The 27,814-nt window shown below is 41.2% G+C and overlaps 1 protein-coding gene across 5 annotated transcripts in view; it reads right to left on the reverse strand.

The window, feature by feature from the left end:
* ccdc178 (coiled-coil domain containing 178) overlaps positions 1-27,814 on the reverse strand; it is a 209,725-nt gene that overhangs the window by 114,994 nt on the left and 66,917 nt on the right. For all 5 annotated transcript variants that reach the window (XM_078397335.1, XM_078397332.1, XM_078397333.1 and 2 more), the window contains 3 exons: positions 25,019-25,180; positions 14,877-14,987; positions 5,509-5,654 (listed from right to left, as the gene is read on the reverse strand). In XM_078397335.1, coding sequence (XP_078253461.1) covers positions 5,509-5,654; positions 14,877-14,987; positions 25,019-25,180 — 419 coding nt within the window. The remainder of the gene's footprint in view (positions 1-5,508; positions 5,655-14,876; positions 14,988-25,018; positions 25,181-27,814) is intronic.

Genomic DNA, 27,814 nt, shown 5'->3' on the forward strand with positions numbered 1-27,814 from the left:
TTCCCAGTTTTAGAGCTGGTCTCTTTTGATGTGTTCTTTTGTTTGCAGGTGGAATGGATGCGATCTGCTGTTGGGATGGTTCCTAATCCCCGTGCACCCAGTGAGGATAGCAGACCATGGCGGGACAGCACCTTATTGGCTGGGAGCTGCCCAGCTTGAGGCGGGCGGTAGCTGTCCAGTGAGATCCGAAAATCCCTCCCACCGTCGGGAGCAACCCCTGGCACCTCGCTTTACGCCAATCTAGCGATGACTTATAACCGGTAACTGTTGCTCCCCGTGTTGTGTCGACGCTGCATGCAAAGCCGGAGTGTCCTCTCCAGGTTGTAGGTGTCGGTTTGCAGTGATGTGTGGTCGGATGCAAGCCTGGGCGATGTCATATGAAGGACAGGCTGTTGCCCATGCAGCACGTTCCCCCCTTTCCACGTCGCTGATTGATCCAAAGGAACAGCAGAGCCGTTACAGTTTGGCACCAGCGCCATCGCAGGACCTGCCAGAACGAGGTTGTAGACAACGACGAGCTGCCTTCAAGACCCCGAGTCCGGATTTTCTTCAGGTTTATTCCTGGAGCCTTTTCCATGACTTGATATGGCCACAAGGCAGTGGAGGATTTAGATCAGAGTTTTCCCTCTCCCAGATGGACTGACTTCCCAGCCTGACGAGCCACTTCTGCTTGAGACTCGTGGGGGCGGGAGCATATATCTTCCCGTGCAGGTCTATGAAACCTGCCCACTGCCCTGTGTCTATACACTCCAGAATTCATTATGCTACTTCCATCAGCAGTTGTATCATCGATGATAAGTGAGCCAGTACCTTCAGCAGCCATACATGCCCAGGCCATAACACCCCCACCACCACGTTTCACAGATGAGGTGGTATGCTTTTGATCTCGAGCAGTTCCTTCTCTCCTCCATACTTTGCTCTTGACATCACTCTGATATAAGTTAATCTTCGTCTCATCTGTCCACAGACCTTTTTCCAGAACTGTGGTTGCTCTTTTAAGTACTTCTTGGCAAACTCTAACCTGGCCATCCTATATTTGCGGCAAACCAGTGGTTTGCATCTTTATTTCTGTTCATGAAGTCTTCTGCGGACAGTGGTCATTGACAAATCCACACCTGATCCTGAAGAGTGTTTCTGATCTGTCGGAAAGGTGTTTGGGGATTTTTCTTTATTATGGAGAGAATTCTGTCATCAGCTGTGGAGATCTTCCTTGGCCTGCCAGTCCTTTTGCGATTAGTAAGCTCACCAGTGCTCTCTTTCTTCTTAATTATGTTCCAAATAGTTGATTTTGGTATGCCTAAGGTTTGGCTGATGTGTCTAAAAGTTTTATTCTTGTTTCTCAGTCTCATAATCGCTTCTTTGACTTTCATTGGCATAACTTTGGTCCTCATGTTGATAAACAGCAACAAAAGTTTCCAAAGGTGATGGAAAGACTGGAGGAAAGACTAGATGCTGAGAGCTCTCTCATACCTGCAATAAGGAGGCAATTAAACACACCTGAACAATTACAAACACCTGTGAAGCTATGGGTCCCAAACATTATGGTGCCCTGAAATGGGGGTATAAACACAGCTGTAATTTCAACATGGTGAAACCAAAATGTATAAAAATACCCTTTAATAAAATCTGACAATGTGCACTTTAACAACATGTGATTTTTTCTATTACAAATCTCAAATTGTGGAGTACAGAAGCAAATAAATAAATGATGGGTTTTGGTCCCAAATATTATGGAGGGCACTGTATCTCCCGTTTCTATCTTCATCACGCTCAGAGATACTTATTATGACACCAGAAGTTATTCAATCTACTGATCCATGCTAGTTCTAAGCAGAGCAATCCCATTAGTCCAAATCCTCCAGACTTTCTCTCTGGCTCTGCAATTTACTTTCTCACCCATACCCACCAACATGCCCTTTTATTTTCTCACCACGTACTTACAGTAATACATATTTTACAGTAACCAATTAACATACAAGCACAATTTTCATTTCGAGAGAAAACCAGAGCACCAGAATCGATAAGGTGTCAGGTAGAATTCACTTCTCTGATTTCAATACCGTCAAAATTGCACCTGCTTATCCATGCTCTAAGCTCATTGGACTTACCTACTCGTATAGTCGATAATTTGTATAGCACGGAAACAGGCCCTTTGGCCCACGTTAAGATATTGTGCGAGACCCATTTGCTTGCATTTGGCCCATAACCCTCTAAACCCTTCCTATGCATATATCTGTCCAATTGTCTTTTAAAAGTCATAATTGTAGCTACTTCTATAACTTCATCTGGCAGCCCATTCAAAATACGGACTACCCTCTGAATGAAAATGAAAAAGTTGCCCCTGAGGTCCTTTCACTTTAAGCCCATGCCCTCTAATTTTAGAATCCTTTGCACTGGGAAAAAAGATTGTGTTCACTTTATCCCTGCCCCCAATGATCTTGCACACCTCAATAAGGTCATTCCTCTGCCTTCTGTGCACCAAAGAGAAAAGTCCAAGCCAATCTAACTTTTCCCTATAATTCAACCACAAAAGCCTCCTGGTGAATCTCTACTCAACTCTCTCCAAATCAATGGCATATTTCTTTTAGCTGAGTGACCAGAACTGCACACAGTGCTCCATGTGTGGTCTCACCAACAACTTGTACAGTTGCATCATGATATTCCATCTTTTGTACTCAATACCCTTCTGAATGAAGCCAGGCATGCAGATGCCTTCAGCACACTGTTCACCATTTTCAGGGAACCATGCACCTGCTTCATAGATCTCTCTGTTCTGCAACGTTCGCCAGCCCTCTACCATTTATTGTGCACGTCCTGTCCTGGTTATGCATAGTAAAGTGCAACACTTAATACTTGTCTATGTTAGACTCCATTTGCCATTTCATGGCCTCCCTTCCCAACTGATTTAGTTATTGTTCTAATCTTAAACATCCTTCCTCACTGTCTACTCTACCACCAATTTTGATGTCATAGATTCACGCAACACGGAAACAGGTCCTTTGGCCCAAATTTTCCCATGCCGACCTGGATGCCCCATCTACACTAATCCCACCTGCCCACGTTTGGCCCATATCCCTCTAAACCTTTCCTGTCCATGGACCTGTGCAAATATATTTTAAATGTTGTTATAGGACCTGCTTCAACTACCTCCTCTGCCAGCTCATTCTATATACCCACCACCCTCTGTGTGCAAAATTTGTCCCTCAAGTTCCTATTGAATCTTTCTCCTCTCACTTTAAACCTATGTCCCCTCGTTCTTGATTTGCCTACTCTGGGTAAAAGACTGTGCATTCACCCTATCTATTCCCCTCATGATCTTATACATCTCTATAAGATCACCCCTCATCTTCCTGAGCTCTAAGAAATCAGGTCCAAACCTGCCCAACCCCCCCCCCCCCTATAGCTCCTGTCATCTAGAAAATTCACTAATAATGTTAACTACATTGTCATCCAAATTATTGATGTATATAACAAACGGCAGTGGATCCGGCACCGACCTCCATGGCACACCACTCATCATTGATCTGCAACCTTCCATCTGCTTCCTTTCTTCGCTGGAACACACCTGCCAGTAGAGTTTAAGCTCTCCCGAGCAGCACAAGCAAATCTCCCTCTCAAGATATTGGTCCCTCTCCAGTTCAAGAGTGACCTGTTCCTGTTGTACAGTCTTCCTGCTGAAGTGATCCGAATGATCAAAAAACCTGAACCCCGCCCCTGCATCAGCTCCTCAGACACATTAATTTGTCCTATCCTTCTATCCATGCTCTCACTAGCACGTGGTACAGGGACTAATCTAGAGATTATCACCCTCGGGTTCCTGCTTTTTAACCTCTTTCCAATTCCCTATATTCACACCACATGAACTCATCCCTTTTCCTATTTATGTCATTGGTACCAATGTGCACAATGACCTCTGGCTACTCACCACCTTGAGATTATTCTGCAGCTGCTTGGAGACTTCCTAAAACCCTGCACCAGTGAGGTTCCTTGCATTGGAATAAATGCAGTTGAGCCCATCAACATCCTCCCTACCCATGTTACCTAACTTGCCTCTGATGACCTGATGAAGTTCTTCCAAGGAATAAATTGTTTGCTAATTATTCTGCACCTCCAGATTTAGACACAAACCTCTGGGCTAACCCTATGTCAGATTACACCCTTTATTTGTGCAGTGCCTTGCAGAAGGAGGTGCGAGTCAATGTAACATTTACACAACATCTTCATTTAAATGTCATCTTATCTGTTAAAGCACATGTCCTAATAATAAGTTCCGAAAAAACAAATAAACATGAAGCTTCTACTAGAGGCCATCATCCATTGGATCAAGTAAAACATAAAAACACACATCTGAAATAAAAGCAGAAAATTAATAGTTCAGGCAACACCTGTGAAAACACAAACAAAGTTCATGTTTCAGATCAATGATCTTTTGTCAGAGTTGGCTGTGAGCTGGAGATATATGTTTTATGATACATTGAAAGAACCTAAGAAATAGAAGCAGGAATAGGCCATCTCCCCTCACACCTAGTCTGCCATTGAGTAAATCATGGAAGATACTTTTACCTCATAATTTACCTTCACTTGGGTTTGGAATACGAGAACATATGAAACATGATGAAAAACAGGCATTATTAATTGCCAAAAAGGAATGAATATGTTATGGCACAAGCAAAGAAACAAGAGAAGAATAATTTGAATTGCAGTCAGTCAATATCTGAAACTATTAGACAAAGATTAATCTGTAAATTTTTAATATGCACAGACTATGCTGAGCTTCATTCGAACTGTACAGGATACTGACAACCAAGAGCTCAGGAAAGAGTCAAGGGTCAAGAGTATTTTATTGCCATATGTCCCAGATAGAACAATGAAATTCTTACTTGCAACAGCACAACAGAATATGTAAACATAGTACACTGTAAACAATATAATAAACAGAAAAAAAGAAAGAAATGAGACAAATAATTTAAGTGGTTGCCCATTAGATATTTGGGTCACACTTGTGGACTCAATTGGAGGATTGTGGAAAGTGGTCCTCTGTCTGCATTTAATTTGTGCTATACACTAGTGACCATCATAAGCAGTGAATTAAAGATATCAAAATGAAATAAGTAAATTTGAAAAGGGACAGAGTGAAAGGCACCTTCTGAAGCTGCAAATGAAGGTATTATAGGAAAGGGAGAGTGGTTATAGAACAATGATCCAGAATATTCCACAAGCAGGCATCTGCTAGATTATTTAACTCAAAACATAAAATTATTGTGAACAAGATTTTAAAAAGCACCATTCTTTTATGTATGGAATCAAACATTTTCAGGGAATATTCATGGTAAGGCACGTCAATATTAATACAGATCACAATTTAATTAATATATGGATTAAATCAAAGCACATTGCTATTGTTTATAAATTAATACAATTAACAGGTTACTCTTGGTCAGTGAAAAAACCCATATAAATAATAATTATAGAAGAATTAATCAGCATTAGATATTTGTAAAAGCTTACTGTAAATCTTCAATGATATTTTTGTATTTTTCGATGTCTTTTAATAGTGAAACTTTAAAGTTTTGCTGATGATGAATATTTTCCTGAATTATTTTGATTTGCTCAATGGTGTGGTCAAGCAGTTTGGTGCTGGCCAAATATTCGTCCTGCAATAAGTAACAACATTATCAACATTAATATTACTGTACAATAAGCTGTTTAGCATCATCCTTTGATGAAGTACATGATGCAGCTACATTTAGCTTCTCTAAGTCTGGATTTTAAACATCCCTGCATTTAATTGTTCCACAACTGCCAGACTTGCCTTTAGGTGGCAATGCCATAAACATTAGAATTCTCTTCTAATGATCTCCTCCATCTCCTTAAACAAACCAATTCCCTTTTATCTCATTTTTGATAATTTGACTAAATAAACTTTATATACAATAGACAATAGGTGCAGGAGTAGGCCATTTGGCCCTTCGAGCCAGCACCGCCATTCAATGTGATCATGGCTGATCAATCACAATTAATACCCCGTTCCTGCCCTCTCCCCATACCCCCTGACTCCGCTATCCTTAAGAGCTCTATCTAACTCTCTCTTGAAAGCATCCAGAGAATCGGCCTCCACTCCTTCTGAGGCAGAGAATTCCACAGATTTACAACTCTCTTAGTGAAAACGTTTTTCCTTATCTCCGTTCTAAATGGCCTACCCCTTATTCTTAAACTGTGGCCCCTGGTTCTGGACTCCCCCAACATTGGGAACATGTTTTCTGCCTCTAGCGTGTCCAATCCCTTAATAATTTTATATGTTTCAATAAGATCCCCTCTCATTCTTCCAAATTCCAGTGTTTACAAGCCCAGTCGCTCCAGTCTTTCAACATACGACAGTCCCACCATTCCAGGAATTAACCTAGTGAACCTACGCTGCACTGCCTCAATAGCAAGAATATCCTTTCTCAAATTTGGAAATCAAAACTGCACGCAGTACTCCAAGTGTGGTCTCACTAGGACCCTGTACAACTGCAGAAGGACCTCTTTGCTCCTATACTCAACTCCTCTTGTCATGAAGGCCAACATGCCATTAGCTTTCTTCACTGCCTGCTGTACCTGCATGCTTACTTTCAGTGACTGATGAACAAGGACACCCAGATCTCTTTGTACTTCCCCTTTTCCTAATTTGACACCATTCAGATAATAATCTGCCTTCCTGTTCATACCACCAAAGTGGATAACCTCACATTTATCCACATTAAACTGCACCTGCCATGTATCTGCCCACTCACATAATTATGCAAGATTTGGATGATATTTATTTCATCGCTCCCCTGCAAAATATGCTCTAAAAATACAAGTCGATGCTATTTTTTAGCAACCTGATTTGTTGGTGTAAAGAATACAGGGGAAAGATGGGTCTTAGAGAACAAAGTAAAAAATGTAACAAGTGTATAAAAACTCATACAAACAATAGTCAGTGAAAATAGAGGGTATTAAGATTATCAAGTTTACAATAGACAATAGACAATAGACAATAGGTGCAGGAGTAGGCCATTCAGCCCTTCGAGCCAGCACCGCCATTCAATGCGATCATGGCTGATCACTCTCAATCAGTACCCCGTTCCTGCCTTCTCCCCATACCCCCTAACTCCGCTATCCTTAAGAGCTCTATCCAGCTCTCTCTTGAAAGCATCCAACGAACTGGCCTCCACTGCCTTCTGAGGCAGAGAATTCCACACCTTCACCACCCTCTGACTGAAAAAGTTCTTCCTCATCTCCGTTCTAAATGGCCTACCCCTTATTCTTAAACTGTGGCCCCTTGTTCTGGACTCCCCCAACATTGGGAACATGTTATCTGCCTCTAATGTGTCCAATCCCCTAATTATCTTATATGTTTCAATAAGATCCCCCCTCATCCTTCTAAATTCCAGTGTATACAAGCCCAATCGCTCCAGCCTTTCAACATACGACAGTCCCGCCATTCCGGGAATTAACCTAGTGAACCTACGCTGCACGCCCTCCATAGCAAGAATATCCTTCCTCAAATTTGGAGACCAAAACTGCACACAGTACTCCAGGTGCGGTCTCACCAGGGCCCGGTACAACTGTAGAAGGACCTCTTTGCTCCTATACTCAACTCCTCTTGTTACAAAGGCCAACATTCCATTGGCTTTCTTCACTGCCTGCTGTACCTGCATGCTTCCTTTCATTGACTGATGCACTAGGACACCCAGATCTCGTTGAACTCCCCCTCCTCCTAACTTGACACCATTCAGATAATAATCTGCCTTTCTATTCTTGCTTCCAAAGTGAATAACCTCACACTTATCTACATTAAACTGCATCTGCCATGTATCCGCCCACTCACACAACCTGTCCAAGTCACCCTGCAGCCTTATTGCATCTTCCTCACAATTCACACTACCCCCCAACTTAGTATCATCTGCAAATTTGCTAATGGTACTTTTAATCCCTTCGTCTAAGTCATTAATGTATATCGTAAATAGCTGGGGTCCCAGCACCGAACCTTGCGGTACCCCACTGGTCACTGCCTGCTATTCCGAAAGGGACCCATTTATCCCCACTCTTTGCTTTCTGTCTGTCAACCAATTTTCTATCCATGTCAGTACCCTACCCCCAATACCATGTGCCCTAATTTTGCCCACTAATCTCCTATGTGGGACCTTGTCGAAGGCTTTCTGAAAGTCGAGGTACACCACATCCACTGACTCTCCCTTGTCAATTTTCCTAGTTACATCCTCAAAAAATTCCAGTAGATTTATCAAGCATGATTTCCCCTTTGTAAATCCATGCTGACTCGGAATGATCCCGTTACTGCTATCCAAATGCTCAGCAATTTCGTCTTTTATAATTGACTCCAGCATCTTCCCCACCACTGATGTCAGACTAACTGGTCTATAATTACCCGTTTTCTCTCTCCCTCCTTTCTTAAAAAGTGGGATAACATTTGCTATCCTCCAATCCACAGGAACTGATCCTGAATCTATAGAACATTGAAAAATGATCTCCAATGCTTTCACTATTTCTAGAGCCACCTCCTTAAGTACTCTGGGATGCAGACCATCAGGCCCTGGGGATTTATCAGCCTTCAGTGCCATCAGTCTACCCAAAACCATTTCCTGCCTAATGTGGATTCCCTTCAGTTCCTCCATCACCCTAGGTTCTCCGGCCCCTAGAACATTTGGGAGATTGTGTGTATCTTCCTCAGTGAAGACAGATCCAAAGTAACGGTTTAACTCGTCTGCCATTTCTTTGTTCCCCATAATAAATTCCCCTGCTTCTGTCTTCAAGGGACCCACATTTGCCTTGACTATTTTTTTCCTCTTCACGTACCTAAAAAAACTTTTGCTATCCTCCTTTATATTATTGGCTAGTTTACCCTCGTACCTCATCTTTTCTCCCCGTATTGCCTTTTTAGTTAACTTTTGTTGCTCTTTAAAAGAGTTCCAATCCTCTGTCTTCCCACTCTTCTTTGCTATGTTATACTTCCTCTCCTTAATTTTTATGCTGTCCCTGACTTCCCTCGTCAGCCACAGGTGTCTCTTACTCCCCTTAGAGTCTTTCCACCTCTTTGGAATAAATTGATCCTGCAACCTCTGCATTATTCCCAGGAATACCTGCCATTGCTGTTCTACCGTCTTCCCTGCTAGGGCCTCCTTCCAATCAATTTTGGCCAGCTCCTGCCTCATGCCTCTGTAATCCCCTTTGCTATACTGTAATACCGACACTTCCGATTTTCCCTTCTGCCTTTCCATTTGCAGAGTAAAACTTATCATGTTGTGATCACTGCCTCCTAATGGCTCTTTTACCTCTAGTCCCCTTATCAGATCAGGATCATTACACAACACTAAATCCAGAATTGCCTTCTCCCTGGTAGGCTCCAGTACAAGCTGTTCTAAGAATCCACCTCAAAGGCACTCTACAAACTCTCTTTCCTGGGGTCCATTTCCAACCTGATTTTCCCAGTCTACCTGCATGTTGAAATCTCCCATAACCACCGTAGCATTACATTTTTGACACGCCAATTTTATCTCCTGATTCAACTTGCACCCTATGTCGAGGCTACTGTTTGGGGGCCTATAGATAACTCCCATTAGGGTCTTTTTACCCTTACAATTTCTCATTTCTATCCATACTGATTCAACATCTCCTGATTCTATGTCACCCCTTGCAAGGGAATGAATATCATTCCTTACCATCAGAGCAACCCCACCCCCTCTGCCCACCTGTCTGTCTTTTCTATACGTTGTGTACCCCTGAATATTCAGTTCCCAGCCCTGGTGTGAGACTGACAACAATTTACAATTGGATTTCTTCCCTTAAAGATTTGTGAATGTAAAACAGTCACACTAAAGCCAAAGCTTCAAATGCTGGATTATTATTTTATTTCAGATGACAGAAATAGAAAATGTTTAAAGCACACTATAAAGTTAGGTTTAACAAATAAATTCAGGTTGGGTGAGTGGTTTAAAATTAAAAACTTTCACTTCTGACCCCAAAACAGTCTGAATCTATTTTTACAGGAGACGTGATAGGTTTTGGGGGTTAGGGAGGTGCCAAAAAAGAAGATTTTAAGTACAACTATGTTCTATTTGTTATTGATTTAAAGAGGTTTCTTAGGTTTCTATCAAATCCCAATAATTAAAGGGAGGTGAGCAGGCTCAGATGCACTTCTTGGGTCCAAGAGTTTCATAAGATTCCCAGTCTTACCAAAATTGAGATTCTGGATAGTAAGGTCTTCGGCTACAAAGATATTGATTAGCTGGTGAATTGGGCAGAGCAATGACATACAGACTTTCAACCTGATAAGTGTGAAGTTCACAAAGGTGTACTAAAGAAGAGAGGAACCTTGGTGTATAAATCCATAACAGTACTGAAGGTGGCAGCACAGCTGAAGGTGGCAGCACAGATAGAATGATAAAGAAGGCATATGGAATGCTAACCGTCATTAGCCAGGACAACAGATATAAAAACAGGCGATTTACAGAATATATTTATAAAACACTGGGAAGGCCACAACATTTCGTTGCCACAATATCGAAAAATGGCTCTGGAATGAGTACAGAGGAGATTCACCAGGATAAAAAATAGACACAAACTGCTGGAGTAACTCAGCAGGTCAGGAAGCATCTTTAGCATCTCTGTAAAACATGGATAGGTGATGTTTTAGGGTCAGGTGGGGGTAATAGACTTTAAGAAAGGTGGGGCAAGTCAAAACCTTGGAAGGAACAGGTGGATATAAGTGAGGGTTTGTTTTTGATAGACATATGGTCAGACAAAGGTCAGAGATGAAGTAACAAATAGTGTGAGTTAAGGATAGAAGAGTTGAGAATTGTGAAGCCAAAGGGATATAGATCGAGGAGGACAAGGATAGGGGAAGGGGAGAAATGGATGCGAATCAAGGTGAGGCACTGGGAAGAGAAGACGTAAAAAATAAAACAAATAAATGGGGTAAAAGGAGTTGTTAGTAGATTAGTTACCTGAAATTGGAGAATTCAGTGTTCAGGCTATAAACTACCCAACCGGAATATGACGTGCTGCGCCTCCAGTTTGCGTGTGACCTCAGCCTGGCAATGGAGGAGGCCCAGGGCAGAAAGGTCAGAATGGGAATGGGAAGGGGATTTAAAATGGTTAGCAAATGGAAGATCCAGCAGGCCTTGGCAGACTGAGCTCAAGCGTTTGGTGAAACAGTCGCCTAGTCTATGCTTGGTTTCACCGATGTACAGAATACCACATCGGGAACACCGAATGCAGTAGATGAGGTAAGAAGATGTGTATGTAAACTTCTGTCTCACCTGGAAGGACTGCTGGGGTACATGGATGGATATGAGAAAGGAGGTATAGGGTCGGGTGTTAAATCTCCAGTGGTTTCAGGGGAAGGTACCAGACGATCAGATAGTTGGGGGGAGGTGGGGAGGAAACAAAAGATCTCCAGATCATAAGTGTGTAGGAAGGAACTGCAGATGCTGGTAAACCGAAGATAGACACAAAAAGCTGGCATTACTCAGCGGGGCAGGCAGCATCCCTGGAGAGAAGGAATGGGTGATGTTTCAGATCGAGACCCTTCTTCAGGTGATGAAGGGTCTCGACCCAAAATATCACCCATTCCTTCTCTCCAGAGATGCTGCCTGGCCTGCTGAGTTACTCCAGCCTTTTGTGTCTATCTCCACATCATGTGTCTAACCAAAAGACATAGGTTTAAGGAAATGAGTAAGAAGTTTGGAGGTGTTATAAGAAATATATTTTTCAGTCAGATGGTGATTGGAGCCGGGAATGTACTGCCAGAGCGTCAATGAAAAAGTATCTTGAAGGCATTGGTGACCAAATGCTGGGAAATAGGACAAGCACAGATGGATAATTGATGACATGAACAGAGTGAGGGAAATGGCCTGTTTCTCGGTTGTATAATTCCATTATTCTGTCTTTTCACCTGCACTCAGCTTCATAATCTACAAATTCTCTTCTCTCCACACTTCTTTCGATCTACTCTCTGACTCCTGAACATAATCAGCTCATATCCAACTGTACCACAGTCACCATCTGCACCTTTCAACTACAATCCACCCTCGCTCACTATTATCAATGTCCTTGACCATGAGATTTTCTTGATTTCTTAACATTTAAAAGAACATCCAAACTGCAAAATTTAAGAAATCTAAAATCAAATGAAGAAACATTTGCTCTGAAGAACATTCAGTACCTCTAAAGAGAATATCTAGAGTAGAAGCTTCACATGGATGGAATAAAAGGATCAAGTACAAATAATTCACTCATGTTGAGAAAATTTAGAAGTTAGATGATTTGAAAATTATTGAACAGAAAACTCCCTGACAATATGAAAGATCATTTTAGTAATAGTCTTGGAATGACATTAAAGGCTGCAAATAAACATAGACAAAAGATGGTTGACCAGAAATTCAATTGAATGATGCTGCTTAATTCAGCAATATGCAATTAAAAATCAAAAGAGTCAAGAGTGATATGTTAGTAATCTTTATGGAGTCACACTTCCATCCCTCATGCAGCTTCTATATCAGTTAAGCACAGAATAATGCCATCCTCATGAAACACTCTTTTTGCAAGACCACAGATTTGATTTTAAAACATCGCCCAAAAAATTAGTGCAGCACCGACGAAGCCCTACATTCTGGCCTTCACATGAGACATTAAACTAAGGCCGGGTCCAACTTTGCTACTCATGGATAAATTAAATGCTTTTTGACAATATTGGAAGAGCAGAAGAGTTCTTCAAGCAATTGCCAGAACAAAACAAAGTCCATGAATGCAGATGTTAAATACCGTGCCCTCCATAATGTTTGGGACAAAGGCCCATCATTTATTTACTTGGCTCTGTACTCCACAATTTGAGATTTGTAATAGAAAAATATCATATGTGGTTAAAGTGCACATTGTCAGATTTTATTAAAGGGTATATTTATACATTTTGGTTTCACCATGTAGAAATTACAGCTGTGTTTATACATAGTCCCCTCATTTCAGAAACACCATAATGTTTGGGACACATGGCTTCACAGGTGTTTGTAATTGCTCAGGGGTGTTTAAATGCCTCCCTAATGCAGGTATGAGAGCTCTCAGCACCTAGTCTTTCCTCCAGTCTTTCCATCATCTTTGGAAACTTTTATTGTTGTTTATCAACATGAGGACCAAAGTTGTGCCAATGAAAGTCAAAGAAGCCATTATGAGACTGAGAAACAAGAATAAAACTTTTAGACACATCAGCCAAACCTTAGGCGTACCAAAATCAACTGTTTGGAACATCATTAAGAAGAAAGAGAGCATTGGTGAGCTTACTAATCACAAAGGGACAGGCAGGCCAAGGAAGACCTCCACAGCTGATGACAGAAGAATTCTCTCTATAATTTAAAAAAATCCCCAAACACCTTTCCGACAGATCAGAAACACTCTTCAAGAGTCAGGTGTGGATTTGTCAATGACCACTGTCCGCAGAAGACTTCATGAACAGAAATAAAGATGCAAACCGCCGGTTTGCCGCAAAAATAGGATGGCCAGCTTAGGGTTTGCCAAGAAGAGCAACCACAGTTCTGGAAAAAGGTCTTGTGGGCAGATGAAACACAGATTAACTTATATCAGAGTGATGGAAAGAGCAAAGCATACCACCTCATCTGTGAAACACGATGGTGGGGGTGTTATGGCCTGGGCATGTATGGCAGCCGAAGGTACTGGCTCACTTGTCTTCATTGATGGTACAACTGCTGATGGTAGTAGCATAATGAATTCTGACGTGTATAGACACATCCTATCTGCTCAAGTTCAAACAAATGCCTCAAAACTCAATGGCCGGTGGTACATTCTACAGCAAGGCAATGATCTCAAACATACTGCTAAAGCAACAAAGGAGTTTTTCAAAGCTAAAAAATGGTTAATGCTTGAGTGGCCAAGTCAATCACCCGATCTGAACCCAATTGAGCATGCCTTTTATATGCTGAAGAGAAAAATCAAGGGGACTAGCCCCCAAAACAAGTATAAGCTAAAGAAGGCTGCAATACAGGCCTGGCAGAGCATCACTAGAGAAGACACCGAGCAACTGGTGATGTCCATGAACCGCAGACTTCAAGCAGTCATTGCATGCAAAGGATATGAAACAAAATACTAAACATGACTACTTTCATTTACATGACATTGCTGTGTCCCAAACATTATGGTGCCCTGAAATGGGGGGGGACAATGTATAAACACTGCTGTAATTTCTACATGGTGAAACCAAAAAGTAGAAAAAACAGCCTTTATTAAAATCTAACAATGTGCACTTTAACCACGTGATTTTTTCTATTACAAATCTCAAATTGTGGAGTACAGAGGCAAATAAGAAAATGATGATTCTTTGTCCCAAAGATTATGGAGGGCACTGTCTGTTGAATGAACTTTTGTAATCTAATCGTGTGCTTCAGGAGTAGGACATTATCTGCTTAAATCAATGTTGCATTATCTCTCCGAGGGTCAATTATTTACTATTTATTGACTACTCAATTTATCTTAATCATCACATAGAAAATGAAATTGATATGCTGTCTTAAATCACACACATAACAAAAGATTCACCATTAGGAAATGTCAAAAGATAAATATTTGACTAGCCAGATAAAATATCCCCAGTTTTCATTGCTTATTCTGAGAAAGGTACAAATCATTTAATTTTCACTATTTTCTGTACATTTATCTTGGAAGGTGAAACTAAGAATTTAAAAAAAGCTCCCGTGTAAATTTGAAATTCCTGTTTTTGCATGATTCACCTAGCCCATTTCTTACAAGCAAACATAATTCATATAATGATGCCGTCTGCTGAGCACTTAGTAAGTGGCATTTACAGAAAATCCAGCACATGATCTTACTTGAACATGAGTCAATTCATTTTTCAAGTCTTTATTTTCATTCTCCAGTTTAACAGTTGCTGAATGGTGACGCTCACTAAGTTCCTCTAGTTTCTTCAACTTTAAAAATAGCTACAAGTAAATCACAAAGAAAGCAAACTATTATTTTGAATATTATACAAGTGCAATGTTTCTTAAATTTCAAAAATGCCCTACCAAAATGTGACTTTTTTCTGTTTTTGTAAAGGATTTTTCTATTGCAATTTTTCAAAAAACATAGTTATGGTTCACAAAAGCTTTAACTTATCTAAAATTAAAGGGTACAAAATGAAGTAGGGCTGATCTCGTCGGATGAAATATCTATGCATTATGTAAATACGTTTAGTCTTCCTTGTGCATGAGTTTTCCTTAGTCCTCTATTGCCAGGTCAAACACCAAAGTTGGCCTTAACAGGAAAATTGAAACCTACTATGGTATTAATTAAAGGATTATCACTCTTACTGAATCAGCTGAAGTGGAGACTGAGATGCTGTTCGTTTTACAAGAGGATCCTCACAAGTATTTTGTATGATGTGTGCTCATCACTTGTTGTTTGTCAATGACATTTGAGTCAAGATTCAAGATTCAAGATAGCTTTATTTGTCATCCAATATTGGACGAAATTCCAATCCAAACCCCTATCCAATCTGTCTCTAACTATTTAGAGCATCCAACAACTCCTCTACCACTCCCATTCCACAACTCCACTGATTTTAGTGCATTCATCCCCTGTTAAAACTTTGCATTGGCTGAAAGAATGGTCGTATTGTAGTGCAATCTTTCAAGGGTTACCTCATAAGAATAGAGCTATCCGAAGAGGAGCAACTATTGTGGGAAATTCAACCCATAAAACCCAAAGTTCCTGAAATGGAGTAAACGCTACACTTGGGAGATGCCTCATGCTGTATTATTGGACCTATGCTGACAAATGTTGCCTCTTTTTTTAAGAAGTATTTTTGAGATAGGCATTGTTACTTTGTAAAAATGGACCAAACAAATGTATAGTCCATTTATATTTTGGGATATTCATCTGAGGAAATTAATCCATGCACATAAAATTAGTTATTTTATGCCCAGCTAATTTTGCAAGAAGTAATTATGGCCAAACACTCAATTAAAAACTAATTTAGATCTCATGCAATAAAGCAAAACATTTTCAGGGTATTTTACTGCACCACTAGTCTGCACATACAAACATGCCATTATGAGTAGGTGAAGGTACCACTTGAGCAGGCTCCAGCATTTAAAAGATCACAGTTATTTGACTTATCACAATCAATCTACCTGTGGTAAACTTTCAATCTGTTGCTTATCAAGAACCTATCTAAACTCTTAAAAATATTCAAACATTCAGTTTTTACCATTCCTTGAGAAAAAGGAGTTCCAAAGGCACATAACCCAATGAGAAAAAAAAATTGGCTCAACTGCCTGAAATGATCAACCCCATAGTTTCCAAAATCAACTGCCTGTTCCAACTTTCTCCACAGGAGGAAACATGCTTTCCTCATCCACTGTTAGGGTTAGTCATGGATTGATACAGTTTGAAAACAGGCCCTTCAGCCCACTTGCCCACACCGGCCAACATGTCCCAGCTGCACTAGTCCCACCAGCCTGCACTTGTCCATATCCCTCTAAACTTGTTCTATCGATGTACTTGTCTAACAGTTTCTTAAACGTTGGGATAGTCCCATTCTCAACTACCTCCTCTGGCAGCTTGTTCCATACACCCACTACCCTCTGTATGAAAAAATTACCCCTCATATTCCGATTCAATTTTTTCCCCTTTAAATTGAACCTATGTCCTCTGGTCCCCGAATCCCCTACTCTGGGCAAGAGATTCTGTGCATCTACCCAATCTTTTTCTCTCATGATTTTATACACCTCTATAAAATCACCCCTTATGCCCCTGTGCTCCAAGGAATACAGACCCAGCCTACTCAACCTCTCTCCATCACTCAGACCCTCTAGTCCTGGCAACATCCTCGTAAATCTTCTCTGAACCTTTCAAGTTTGACAATATCTTTCCTATAACATAGTGCTCAGAACTGAACACAATACTTTAAATGCAGTCTCACCAACGTCTTATACAACTGCAACTTGACCTCCCAATCTTCTAGACTCAATACTCTGACTGATGATGTGCCAATGTGCCAAAAATCATTTGACCACCTTATCCACCTGCGACTCGACCTTCAAGGAACCATGCACCTGCACTCCTAGACACCTCTGCTCTACAACATTCCCCAGAGGCCTACCATTCACTGTGTAGGTCCTGCCCTTCAGACATCCCATAATGCAACACCTCACATTTCTCTGTATTAAATTCCATCAACCGTTCCTCAGTCCACCTGGCCAATCGATCAAGATCCCGCTGCAATCTTTCACAACCAGCTTCTCTATCCGTAAAAAGGGTTCTTTAGATTTCAAAACCACCTTCTTCACGACAAACCTAGCCTGACGAACCTTTATGTTGTGAAACAACCTGTGCATTCCAGGTACAATGAGGTTTAAACCGCTACAGATTGCTTTCTTTGCATAAATATTCTTACTTCCATAAAGAGCACAGTACACAGATGTAATCTGGCAATCCCCTAAACAATGAAACATCACCTCCTTATTTTTGTATTCAATTTCCATAGGCATCAGTGTTAATATTCTGTTATCTTTCCGAATTCCTTGCTGTATATCCATACTACCCTTTTGTGAATCATGCACGAGGGTAGCCATCTCTCTCTGCTTTTCGGAGTTGTGATATCACTTACCATTTAGGTATTATGTTCCTTCAATTTTCCTTACAAACAAACAATTTAACCTTTTCCCATATTTTACTCCATTGGGCAGAACTGAGCCCATTCACAACCAATATTTAGGGTCTCCTTATGACCTCTTTGCAACCTGTTTTCTTGCCTACCTTTGTGTTATCATTTGCATTCATCCAAGTCATTTGTATAAATAGTAAAACAAAAATGTTATTAATGAAAGGATGTGTTATGCTCCAATTTATTCTTTGCAGATAAAACTGATGGCAATATACAGACATTAACCAGCCCATGAATCGCTACTGTCACTCAGAATTCCAAAAAAACCCTGTGATATCATGTTCTAAAGTACTGGGAACATCACTCAGGTATTAAAATGAACTTATCTCATCACAAAATTATTCATCCAACAGCACATACAATCAAAAAATTATAAACTATTATAGATTTGTGGTTTTTCATAGAATGACAGTAGAATTACTATTTATGATGAAAGCTCATGAATAATTCAGTTATGAGAAGAGACTGGATAGGCTGGGTTTGGTTTCCCTTGAAGCAGAGGAAGAGGCTGTGAAGGCAGCTTTAAGTTTTTCAAATTTATGAGGGCATAGAGTGGATGGATCGAGAGAAACGTTTCTCCATAAGGGAGACGTAAAAAAAACATGAGAATACAGGTTTAAGATAAGGAGTAAGAGGAATAAAAAGGATCAGAGGAAAATATTGAGGTTGTAATGCGGTACAGTGCCCATAAAGGTGGTGGAGGCAGAACAATGCAACATTTAAAAAGTGTTTTGATGAATGCATGAACTGTTTAGGCTTTGAAAACTATCCATTAAAAGCTGGAAAATGGGATTAGTATAGATGATTACTTGCTGGTCAGCATGGGCATGGTGGGCTGAAGGGCTGTCTCCGTGCTGTATGAACCAAAAAAAGAATTGCAGCAGTGTCAATTTAAAAAAATGCTCTGCTTCAGAGAAATAATATTAACAGTGGCTTTCAGTACGATCAAAATAGGACAGATTAAAAGTTTGTTCTTTCAAAGATGTCAGGTAGGTTTTGCAGGTTCATACTCTTATTAAATTACCTAAACTATATTTGTTTGTACTATATATCAAAAGACAATTTATTTTTGAGATAAGGGCAACAATACAACACAAATGATTTTCACAGTTTATCCATGAACTGCCGGCAGGCGCAGGGAAATTCCAATCCTTAAGCCATCCCTTTTATGAAGTTTCCAGTTTGTACACTATGACGTCGGAAGAAATCTAAATAAACAGCAATAAAACTACTCAACTATCAAGAATAGTAATTTTAATGCACTATTAACCCAAATACTTCTAATTGCGGACACAATTTTTAACATTTTAGCTGTAAAATCCATGGAGGATGCAAGCATGTCAATGTCAATGATTCTGCATGTCAATGATGAGCACCAGAATCTCTAGGAGCAAGTGTTCTAAAGTGCCCGCCAAAACGGCCAAAATGTCTGACACAAGACATTGCAATGGCAGTGGCACAGGTGGAAGAGTTGCTCATGGCGCCAGAGACCTGAGTTCAATCCTGACCTTGGGTATTGTCGAGAGTTTGCATGCTCTCCTTGTAACTGTGTGGATTTCCTCCAGATACTCCAGTTTTCTCCCACGTCCCAAAAATGTACGGGTTTGTAGGTAAATTGTCGCAAGGAAGTGCAGTAGAGCTAAAGTGGGATAATATAGATCTAGTATGAATGTGTGATTGATGGTTGACATGGAGTCAGTGGGCCAAAGAACCTGTTTCCATGCTGTATCTCTAAACTAAATAAACAAACTATAAGAATGTCTCCTCAAAAGTAATTCTTTTCCACCATCGATTCCCTCCCAAACCCAATGGATTCTTCCATTTTAATGAATGATTGTTTTACTTACCCTTTAAACGTAAGCATGTTTTCTTGGAACCTTAGGAATAGTTACATGGGATTATTGTCAGGGTTTTAGCGGGCAGTTGGTCTCACCAGAGATGCATTTGCCGAGATGGATTCTTAGAACAGCTTGTACTGGAGCCTTCCAGGGAGAAGGCAATTCTGGATTTAGTGTTGTGTAATTAATCTGATCTGATAAGGGGACTCAAGGTAAAAGAGCCATGAGGAGGCAGTGATCATAATATGATAAGTTTTATTCTACAAATTGAGAGGGAGAAGGGAAAATCGGAAGTGTCAGTATTACAGTATAGCAAAGGGGATTACAGAGGCATGAGGCAGGAGCTGGCCAGATTTGACTGGAAGGAGGCCCTAGCAGGGAAGACGGTGGAACAGCAATGGCAGGTATTCCTGGGAATGTTGCAGAAGTTGCAGGATCAATTTATCCCAAAGAGGAGGAAAGATTCTAAGGGGAGTAAGAGACATCCGTGGCTGACAAGGGAAGACAAGGACAGCATAAGAATAAAAGAGAAGTATAACAGAGCAAAGAAGAGTGGGAAGCCAGAGGATTGGGACTCTTTAAAAGAGCAACAGAAGATAACTAAAAAGGCAATACGGGGAGAAAAGATGAGGTACGAGGGTAAACTAGCCAATAATATAAAGGAGGATAGTAAAAGCTTTTTTAGGTATGTGAAGCGACTAGGCTTGTAAACACTGGAATTTAGAAGGATGAGAGGGGATCTTATCGAAACATATAAGATTATTAAGGGGTTGGACACGTCAGAGGCAGGAAACATGTTCCCAATGTTGGGGGAGTCCAGAACCAGGGGCCACAGTTTAAGAATAAGGCGTAGGCCATTTAGAACGGATATGAGGAAAAACTTTTTCAGTCAGAGAGTTGTAAATCTGTGGAATTCTCTGCCTCAGTGGAGGCCAATTCTCTGAATGCATTCAAGAGAGCTAGATAGAGCTCTTAAGGATAGCGGAGTCAGGAGGTATGGGGAGAAGGTAGGAACGGAGTACTGATTGAGAATGATCAGCCATGATCACATTGAATGGTGGTGCTGGCTCGAAGGGCCGAATGGCCTACTCCTGCACCTATTGTCTATTGTCTATCATGTCTATTCTTCCTCATTTTCAACATCAGGGAAGCACCTCAAACTTACAATGACAGACTTGGCTACAACAGATAAATGCTCCATCACCAAAGACTTCCACATGTTAAGCAAGGATCTGACATGTACATAGTATATCCTAGCCCATTTATTGAGCGGCAAAATTTCAGTGTCTTCGATCTAAAAGCAAAGCTGCCTGATATAGTCATACAGTCATAGAGTTTTATACTGTGGAAACAGGCCCTTCGGCCCAACTTGCCCATATAGGCCAACATGTTCCATCTATGCTAGTTCCACCAACCTACATTTGGTCCATATTCCTCTAAGCCTGTCCTATCCATGTATCAACCGAAATGCTCCTTAAATGTTGCGATAGTACCTGCTTCCAGCAGCACATGCCATACACCCACCATTCTTTGTGTGAAAAAGTTATCCCTCTGGTTCCTATTAAATCTTTCCCCTCGCACGTTAAACCTACGTCCTCTGGTTCTCGATTCCCGTACTCTGGGCAAGAGATTACGCAATCTATTCCTCTCATGATTTTGTATCACCCCTCATCCTCCTGCGCTCAAAGCAATAGAGACCCAGCCTACTCAACCTCTCCCTCTGGCTCAGGCTCTCGGGTCCTGACAACATCCTCACAACATCCATATGCACCTTTTTCAGCTTGACAACATCGTTCCTATAACACAGTGCCCAAACTGAACATAACATCTGAAAACACTACAACATGACCTCCTAACATCTATACTCAATACTCTGACTGATGAACACCAATGTGCCAAAAGCCTTTTAAACCACTTTATCTATCTGTGACACCACTTTCATGAAATTATGTTCCTGCACTCCTAGATCCCTCTGCTCTACAACACTCCCCAGAACCCTCCCATTCACTGTGCACAGCCTGCCCATGTTACTCAGGAGTCAGTGGGAATGTTGGAGCGTAAATTGGAGGAATAGCACCTCATATTTCGCTTGGGTAGCTTACACCCCAGCGGTATGAACATTGACTTCTCTAACCTCACATAGCCCTTGCTTTCCCTCTCTCTCCATCCCCTCCCCCTTCCCAGGTCTTCCACCAGTCTTACTGTCTCCGACTACATTCTATCTCTGTCCCACCCACTCTCCTGACATCAGTCTGAAGAAGGGTCTCGACCCGAAACATCACCCATTCCTCTCCAGAGATGCTGCATATCCCCCTGAGTTACTCCAGCATTTTGTGACTACACACTATATATACATACACACACATATATATACACTTCTTCATCTTCTAGATCAGCTTACACACGGGACTTCCAGACTTACTGAAATCTATGTGGATAACATCTAGTGCTCTATCCTTAATACTGGGAATATTGGCCTGGAAGAGGAAACTAAGATTGATTCTCTACCTTCCTGTTGAATTGAGCAGAGACAACATTGGCAGTATATTTCAAATGTCTCAAGGTGCCTGCTGTGGTTAAATTAGGTGTCAGAAGCATACAGAAGAGAAGAGGTAGCTGTCAGATTTCAGATCTTGATCTTCAACCACCTTTTTCCTTGATCGACTGTGCTGGTTTATTGAAGGCAAAAATAGTTGCACTGGTGGGATTACACCTGCACTAGGCGAATGGTTCAAGGACCCAAAGTGTTAACAGGCACTTCCCTACTCACAGATGCTGCTTGACCAGTTGAGTTCTTCCAGCATTTATTTTTAGTCGATCCACAATATTATCCCATCACAGGTACTAACCTCCCCATTATTAAAGGGTTCCACAGGAGGTGCTGCCTCAAAAAGGCAACCAGCATCTTCAAGAACCCACTCCACCCTGGCCATGTGCTCTTTTCACTCCTGACATCGGAAAGAAGGTAGACGAAAACCATGACATCCAGGTTCAGGTTCAGAAATAGCTTCTTCCCAACAACAGTCAAGCTAGTGGACACTACAGACTCCATCTAATCTTCGAACTACAAACCATCTTGGTTGTATCAGTAATTTCAGGATTTTTTTGTTTTGTTTTGCACTGTACTATTTTTTGTATTCATTGAACTTTTTTTCTTTGTTAGTTATATTATCTATTGAGTACTGTGTTTACAAACCTGTTGTGCTACCACAGATAAGAATTTAATTGTTCTGACTCGGTACATATAACACTTAAATGCTCTTGACTCTTGAGTCTACCATACAGGACTTAATTAAAGAGCAGTGAATCTCTGGAGATGCCTACTGAAGAAGTCTATGAAGACTCAGTCACTGAGTAAATTCAAGAAATCAAGATAAAGATTGGTAGATTTTTTAGATATTAAGGGAATCGGGGGATAAGGGGTTAGGACAAGAAAGTGGTACTGTAATAATAGCCCAGTCATGACCTTATGAAATGATGGAACACAGGTCAAGCCCAAATGGCTTATTCCTGCTTCTATATTTCTAACGATAGAGCTGAGTTGAAAATGATGGTATGACATGATGTCAATATTTAGCCAAGTTAGACATCAAGGGGCCCAGGTAAAATTGTAGTCAATGGGCGCAAATAGTTAGACTCAGTCCCTGCGCAAAGAAAAATGGTTGTTGTGGGTTAACATCAATCAACCCTGCCACAACACTTCACTCAGAGCAGTAACCTACACCAATCATCTTCATCTGCTTCAACAATAACCTTTTTGCCATCATAAAGACAGAAGTGAGAATCTATATACTAAAACTCTCATTTGTTTGTTTGTTTGTTCCTGAACTACAGCCAAAACGGTACACGATAGCGCATCAATTTTAGGCCCACCTTACTCACCGTCATCCCTTTGTTGCTAATGGAAAAAGTTTCATTGAAATCAGTGTTTTAAATTTGTAAAATTATTTACATTTTAAAGTTATATTAAATTATTCACATCTATCTCATAGGGAGGGGGGAGGGAGGGGGTTGGAGGGAGGGGGGGTGGGAGGGAGGGGGAGGAGCGAGGATAAGAGGGGGTTGAGAGGGATGGTGGGGGGGAGGGGAAGCGTGGGAGGGGAAGGGAGGAGGGGGAGGGAGGGGGAGAAGGGGGGAGGGAGGGAGGGAGGGGGGGGGAGGAGAGGGTGCTGCACCAATGCAGGAGAGGTTTGGGCCCAACGGATCCACGTGGTCTAGTGTTCACTGATGATTGCACAATGTTCAATGCAATTTGCAACTCCTCCAAAAACATCTATCCTGCATGCTGCAATTCTTGCAGACACAAAAAGATAAGAAATCAATATTTGTGCCACGCAAATGCCGGGCAATAACCTGTAGTAGATGCAGAAGCTTGAAAGTACGCACTGCCAGACTCAGGGACAGCTTCTTCCTCTCTTTTACAAGCTTCTGAATAGTCCTTCCATTAGCTAAGGTACTGTCTGATTCTACCCCATTGTGGACATTGGACTATAATGCTGAAAATGACATACTGCACTCTGTATAGAAGCTTATAACAGAGAGGAAGAAGCCGCCCCCGAGTAGGATTGTGTGTGCTTTCCAGTTTCTGTATCTTCTGCTGGACAGGAGCAGGGAGAAGAAGGAATGACCGGGGTGGGATAACTCTTTGATTCTGTTGTTTGCTTTTCCAAAGCAGCATGATATCTCAGGACTTGATAAATAATATTACAAATTTTATTTTGCTAAATTCAATAGCAGTAATAATCTGTGGTCAATGGGCAATAGTTATTGTTCAGGTATTCATCTGCACCTTTCAATTGTGCATTAAAATGACATCCTGCAAAAATATCACATCTTAGAATATTTGTGGATTTTATTTTTAATACCATAATTATTCTCAGCTGCAAAATGGACATTCTGTCACCAAATACTGCAAAATGTATGAGAGTGCATAATGATATATGACTTTTACCACACCTTTAAAGATTCAAAGTGACTAATGATATCAACAGTGCCACAATTTCTGTTGTTCTTGCCACAATATCGGGCTATCAACATCGTTCAATGACAAACAACAGTTTTAAAACCAGGTGTGCGTTACGAATATTGGGATTCTATGTTCAGTATAATAGTACTGCAGTCCTACCTATAAACATTCTATCATGATATTTTCTATCTTAAAAACTAAATGTCAAATTGAATCCAGCTTGACAGATCACCCTCAAGACACATTTACTGCTGCATCTAAGATGATCACTCCAAAGTATTTTTGATGATTGAAACTTTCATTTCATTTCAGTGCAATACTTTTCTTTGAGAGAACAAGTTATGTGAAATTACCTGTGAACTCTCGCAATTTACGTTGGTGAGTTGTTAAATTGAAATGAAATCATTTTTATAAAATTTAAATGTTTCTTTACTATATGATGAAAGGAACACTTTTGTACGTCAGATGTCAAATAATGCTAAAACTTTACAAGATACTTACTTCATGGTATTTCGCATATGCAGCTTCCAGATCTTTAAATATTTTTTCAATATTTTCAACAATTTTCTCAACTTGTGCAACTTTATTTGCAGCTCTTCTTTTCTTCCTATTATTGCTTTCTTTATATTGAATTAGTTCTGCAGCATCCAATTTAACCTTGGACTGTTTTTAGAAAAATAATACGTAATCGTTATATTTGCACCAGCATAATATGGAAATAGACAATAGACAATAGGTGCAGGAGGAGGCCATTCAGCCCTTCGAGCCAGCACCGCCATTCAATGTGATCATGGCTGATCATTCTCAATCAGTACCCCGTTCCTGCCTTCTCCCCATACCCCCTGACTCCACTATCCTTAAGAGCTCTATCAAGCTCTCTCTTGAATGCATTCAGAGAATTGGCCTCCACTGCCTTCTGAGGCAGAGAATTCCACAGATTCACAACTCTCTGACTGAAAAAGTTTTTCCTCATCTCAGTTCTAAATGGCCTACATGTTTCCTGTCTCTAACGTGTCCAACCCCTTAATAATCTTATACGTTTCGATAAGATCTCCTCTCATCCTTCTAAATTCCAGTGTATACAAGCCTAATCGCTCCAGTCTTTCAACATATGACAGTCCCGCCATTCCGGGAATTAACCTAGTAAACCTACGCTGCATGCCCTTAATAGTAAGAATATCCTTCCTCAAATTTGGAGACCAAAACTGCACACAGTACTCCAGGTGCGGTCTCACTAGGGCCCTGTACAACTGCAGAAGGACCTCTTTGCTCCTATACTCAACTCCCCTTGTTATGAAGGCCAACATTCCATTGGCTTTCTTCACTGCCTGCTGTACCTGCATGCTTCCTTTCAGTGACTGGTGCACTAGGACACCCAGATCTCGTTGTACGTCCCCTTTTCCTAACTTGACACCATTCAGATAATACTCTGCCTTCCTATTCTTACCACCAAAGTGGATAACCTCACACTTATCCACATTAAATTGCATCTGCCATGCATCTGCCCACTCACACAACCTGTCCAAGTCACCCTGCAACCTCATAGCATCTTCCTCACAGTTCACACTACCACCCAGCTTTGTATCATCTGCAAATTTGCTAATGGTACTTTTAATCCCTTCATCCAAGTCATTAATGTATATTGTAAATAGCTGCGGTCCCAGCACCGAGCGTTGCGGTACCCCACTAGTTACTGCCTGCCATTCTGAAAGGGACCCATTTATCCCCACTCTTTGCTTTCTGTCTGTCAACCAATTTTCTATCCATGTCAGTACCCTACCCCCAATACCATGTGCTCTAATTTTGCCCACTAATCTCCTATGTGGAACCTTGTTGAAGGCTTTCTGAAAGTCAAGGTATACCACATCCACCGGCTCTCCCCTGTCAATTCTCCTAGTTACATCCTTAAAGAATTCCAGAAGATTAGTCAAGCATGATTTCCCCTTTGTAAATCCATGCTGACTCGGAACGATCCTGTTACTACTATCCAAATGCTCCGCAATTTCATCTTTTATAATTGACTCCAGCATCTTCCCCACCACTGATGTCAGACTAACTGGTCTATAATTTCCCGTTTTCTCTCTCCCTCCTTTCTTAAAATGTGGGACAACATTAGCTACCCTCCAATCCACAGGAACTGATCCTGAATCTATAGAACATTGGAAAATGATCACCAATGCGCCCACAATTTCTAGCGCCACCTCCTTAAGTACTCTGGGATGCAGACCATCAGGCCCTGGGGATTTATCAGCCTTCAGTCCCATCAGTCCACCCAACACCATTTCCTGCCTAATGTGGATTTCCTTCAGTTCCTCCGTCACCCTAGGATCTCTGCCCACTAGAATATCTGGGAGATTGCTTGTATCTTCCTTAGTGAAGACAGATCCAAAGTACCGGTTCAACTCGTCTGCCATTTCCTTGTTCCCCGTAATAAATTCCCCGCTTCTGTCTTCAAGGGACCCACATTTGCCTTGACTATTTTTTTCCTCTTTACATACCTAAAAAAGCTTTTACTATCCTCTTTTGTATTATTGGCTAGTTTACCCTCGTACCTCATATTTTCTCCCCGTATTGCCTTCTTAGTCATCTTCTGTTGCTCTTTCAAAGAGTCCCAATCCTCTGGCGTACCACTCTTCTTTGCTTTGTTGTACTTCTTCCCTTTTATTTTTATGCTGTCCTTGACTTCCCTTGTCAGCTACGGGGGCCTCTTACTCCCCTTGGAATCTTTCCTCCTCTTTGGGATAAATTGATCCTGCAACTTCTGCATTATTCCCAGGAATACCTGCCATTGCTGTTCCACCGTCTTCCCTGCCAGGGCCTCCTTCCAGTCAATTCTGGCCAGCTCCTGCCTCATGCCTCTGCAATCCCCTTTGCTATACTGTAATACTGACACTTTCAATTTTCCCTTCTCCCTCTCAATTTGTTGAGTAAAACTTATCATATTGTGATCACTGCATCCTAATAGCTCTTTTACCTCGAGTCCCCTTATCAGATCAGGTTCATTACACAACACTAAATCCAGAATTGCCTTCTCCCTTGTAGGCTCCAGTACAAGCTGTTCTAAGAATCCATCTCGGAGACACTCCACAAACTCCCTTTCCTGGGGTCCATTACCAAACTGATTTTCCCAGTCTACCTGCATGTTGAAATCTCCCATAACCACCGTAGCATTACATTTGCGACATGCCAATTTTAGCTCCTGATTCAACTTGCACCCTATGCCGAGGCTACTGTTTGGGGGCCTGTAGATAACTCCCATTAGGGTCTTTTTACCCTTACAATTGCTCATTTCTATCC

This window comes from Rhinoraja longicauda, chromosome 4, assembly GCF_053455715.1.
Source record: "Rhinoraja longicauda isolate Sanriku21f chromosome 4, sRhiLon1.1, whole genome shotgun sequence".
Classification (NCBI taxonomy): domain Eukaryota; kingdom Metazoa; phylum Chordata; class Chondrichthyes; order Rajiformes; family Arhynchobatidae; genus Rhinoraja; species Rhinoraja longicauda.